The 3,956-nt window shown below is 33.3% G+C and overlaps 1 protein-coding gene across 1 annotated transcript; it reads left to right on the top strand.

The window, feature by feature from the left end:
• Window positions 1-853: 853 nt before the first annotated feature.
• LOC115719451 (transcription factor MYB61) lies at window positions 854-3,542 on the top strand. The gene is made up of 3 exons (XM_030648511.2): window positions 854-1,385; window positions 1,484-1,613; window positions 1,718-3,542. The coding sequence occupies exons 1-3, from the start codon at window positions 1,253-1,255 to the stop codon at window positions 3,024-3,026; spliced, it is 1,572 nt and encodes a 523-aa protein (XP_030504371.2). The 5' UTR covers window positions 854-1,252; the 3' UTR covers window positions 3,027-3,542.
• The last annotated feature ends 414 nt before the right edge of the window (window positions 3,543-3,956 follow it).

The raw sequence follows: 3,956 nt of genomic DNA, 5'->3' as shown, positions 1-3,956 counted from the left end.
AATACTAATATATTGCATTCAGTATTCACTTTTAATTGACAATAATATAAACTATAATATTCAGATACACATAATAATAATCTCATCTAATAACTAATAACATTTTTTCTTTAATTTTTAATTGTATCACTTTCAAATAACATAGAAAAAACTAGCATAAAATTTAATATACGTGCCTCGCACGTAGTTTTTTGCTAGTCTTTATATATATATGTATATATTGTATCATCAGCATTGCTTCCGAGGTGTTTGATGAAATTCCTCGAACCTTGAAGAGACACCTATGCAAAGTCAAATAATTAAAAAGAAAACTCAAAAATTATACACACCATAATTCTTGTCTAATCTTACTTAGAGGGGTGGGGAAGAGATAGTAGAGTAGAGAGACGCATGAGGTTGCATCAGGACCGTTCACTAATGATGAAGATTGTGCCCCATTAGTGGGTCCTCACGCTGACTTGAAAAATCATCCATTGAAATCAAAGCCAAGCCAAACCCAACAAACACAATCCCAAGCCGAAGCCAAAGCCAAAGCCAAATAAGCCTAAGCCAACTCTCCAAAATGAAATATTATTATTTATTTATATGAAAATTGTTAAGTATTGTTATTTGTGTAATTAAATATTCTGTCTCATATAATTTAAAAAAATATATTTTAAGCAATATCGCTAACCAATCGTGAAGCGTCACCTATAAAAAATATTGAGCACTACTGGTGCCCAATAACAATGCTCTATTTTTTATAATTATAATTCAAAAAAACAAAAGTCACCCCAATATGCCCAAATTATAAAAGGTACTCAGTACTACTAGTGCCCAATAACAATGCTCTATTTTTTATACTTATAATTCAAAAAAACAAAGGTCACCCTTCTCTTGGGGATGTGACGTCTTTCCTTTGAGGCTCTCCCCCCCTATTAATTTGATTCCCTACCAGGCTGCCAATTTCATTTTCTTAACCTCTCTATCTATCTCTGTTTTCTTCTCTCTCTCTCTTTTGCTATCTCTTTCTCTCCACAAATTCAAATCAAAATCCCACATCGCCTAGGAAAGAAAGGGAAACTAATTAAACTTAAATCCTATCTCTTTCTCTCTTCTTTAGTTTTTCTCTCCTCTCTCATTGCTGACAATTCTCATTTAAGTCTCTCTGTACAAAGTTTTCGCCCACACTTTATTTCTATTTTTTTAAAATAAAAATAAGAAAAAAAAACAAAAGTAAAGTGCCAGCATTTCAGGTGGGTTGGTAGTCCACATGGGGAGGCACTCTTGTTGTTACAAGCAGAAACTGAGAAAAGGGTTGTGGTCACCAGAAGAAGATGAGAAACTTCTTAATTATATAACCAAGCATGGACATGGCTGCTGGAGCTCTGTCCCTAAGCTAGCTGGTATTAATTCTACTATTACTACTATCAATGCTAATAATTTCTGTATGTTTGCATCAAAATTAGTTACATATTTATTCATCATTAATTTTTTATGACAGGTCTTCAGAGATGTGGAAAAAGTTGCAGGCTAAGGTGGATAAATTATTTGAGGCCTGATTTGAAAAGAGGCCCATTTTCACAACAAGAAGAGAATTTGATAATTGAACTTCATGCAGTTCTTGGCAACAGGTAATTAATTACTTGTTTCTTGAGAAAAAAGAAGAATGACATTAATTTTGAGTTGAAATTCATTTCTGGGTACTTATGTAAATAATTTTGTGCAAATTTTTCAGATGGTCACAGATTGCAGCTCAGTTACCAGGAAGAACAGATAATGAGATTAAAAACTTATGGAATTCTTGCATTAAGAAGAAACTGAGGCAAAAAGGGATTGACCCAAATACTCATAAGCCATTATCTGAGGTAGAAAATGACATTGGTAATAAATTGGAGAACAAGGGTAACAAAGCTGCAACCAATAACAACAACAATGAGAATATTAATAATTCTACTGTTAGAGCTTCTTCATTAGGAAACTTATCCAATGATCATCATCATCATCATCATCATCATCATCTGAATCTAGCTGATCAGTCACAACCATCAATGGCGGCCATCAATCGTTACCCACTATTGGAAGTCTCATCCTCAACTCCGCCGACACAAGAATTCTTCATAGAAAAATCAACAGATACCAGATCATCACCATCAATATCATCATCATCACCTTGTGATTTTTCTACCTACTTCTCTTTCCACTCAAACAATTACAATACGACGTCGTCCGCTGCTGCAGCTGCTGCTGTTTCTCATCATCAAGATCAAAACAACAACAACAACATGGCCAGTTTCTGCTTCAACATTAATCAAAATTCAACTAGACCTCCACAACACCATCATCATAATCAGATGATTAGTAATCTCATCCAGCCACTACAACAACAAGTATCACCTTCATCAACAACAACAGCATCATCGTCATCACCACCCTCCAATATTCCACGTGTAAAGCCCTCCATAAGTCTCCCCTTATTATCTGATCACCAAAACAACAGTAATAGCACTACTACTACTACTACAACAACTACTGGAGCCGTACAAAATTGGGAAACTAGTACTTTCAGCAACAACGGAAGTAGTAGTAGTAGCTGCAATATCGAATTACAAGGTAATAATAATAACAACAACAACAACAACTTCTTTGATCACAACACTAATTCCACCGCCGCGGCCGCCGCCGCCGCCGCTCCTAATAACTTCTCGTGGGGATTAGTCAATGAAAGTACTGTTGGTAGCATAAAATCTGATGACCCAGAAGACATAAAATGGTCTGAATATCTCCATAGCCCTTTTCTTCTTGGTGGAGGAATTAGTAATACTAATAATCAAAATTCTTCTTCTTCTTCACATCTTCAACCCATTTTGTACAGTAACATTGTGAAACCAGAATCACACTTTAGTAATACTACTACTGCTACAGGATCAAACCCCACGTGGCATCATCAGAACGATCATCATCAGCTACAAGCGGCTTCATCAGAAATAATGTACACTAATAAAGATCTACAGAGACTTGCTGTAGCTTTTGGACAGACCCTTTAGTTCAAAAAAAAAAAATTCATATTTGTGTGTATTTTTTTTTTTTACTGTTAATTAATTAAACAGTGAAGAGAGAGAACAAAAAAAGAAGAAGAAGAAGGAAAGGGACGAGAATATTACGGAAGTTCATATATGATGGTGATGATCATCAGTTTGAGAAGAAGACTGAAGAAGCTTATGGCTTTGGAAAATGACAGTACAAACTCTTCTCTGGGGAGTTTACTTAATTACAGGTGTGTGTGCCATAGAAAATTTAATGCTTTTTTTTTTTTTTTTTTTTTGAATTTTTTTGTAAATTTGTTTATTATCATACCCAACTTTCTCAGCAGGCTTTTGTTAATTACCGAATTATATATCTTAAATTTGTGGTTTTTATTTGAGTTTTTTTTTTTCAATGTTTTCTGTTAATATTATTCATGATATTCTTTTAATTACTGAATAAGAGTAATTAAGGCCTGCCTAATGTTATCATGTGTTGTCAATTTAAGCTTATTATTATAATATTATAGTTCTTTGTCATTGTTTATAGTTTTCTGGATATTTGTATGGTGACCCAATATTGTAACTTCACACCGTGTCAAAATTTTCAAAAAGGATTTTTATGATATGAAGATTTTTATTAAGTGAAAAAACAGTAAGAAGATTAATTACTTTTGAAGGAAACATAGAGTTATTAAATAATATATATTATATATAGTTAGCTTTATGTGGTTCACCTTTTTCTCTAATCAAAAATCCATGGTGATGGTGACTTTCTCTTTAAACAGATATCCAAACACTTTGGTATCCTGGGATTTTTGTTCCTCTAATTTAATGATCAATATTTATATTTTTATATATATGGGAAGCTACAACTCTTTTGAGACTAAATCCTTTTCACACACACATACACATTGAATTAAACTCGTGTACTCAAATTTCCATGATAATGTA

The sequence above is a fragment of the Cannabis sativa genome, chromosome 2 (genome assembly GCF_029168945.1).
Source record: "Cannabis sativa cultivar Pink pepper isolate KNU-18-1 chromosome 2, ASM2916894v1, whole genome shotgun sequence".
NCBI lineage: Eukaryota > Viridiplantae > Streptophyta > Magnoliopsida > Rosales > Cannabaceae > Cannabis > Cannabis sativa.
This window is presented reverse-complemented; position numbering and strand designations above follow the sequence as displayed.

Excerpts from the sequence above, each read along its gene's own strand:
- LOC115719451 (XM_030648511.2), top strand. The coding sequence starts at position 1,253 with ATGGGGAGGCACTCTTGTTGTTACAAGCAGAAACTGAGAAAAGGGTTG. Across the intron at positions 1,386-1,483 it reads CTCTGTCCCTAAGCTAGCTG|GTCTTCAGAGATGTGGAAAA; the intron begins GTATTAATTCTA and ends TTTTTATGACAG. Across the intron at positions 1,614-1,717 it reads CATGCAGTTCTTGGCAACAG|ATGGTCACAGATTGCAGCTC; the intron begins GTAATTAATTAC and ends CAAATTTTTCAG.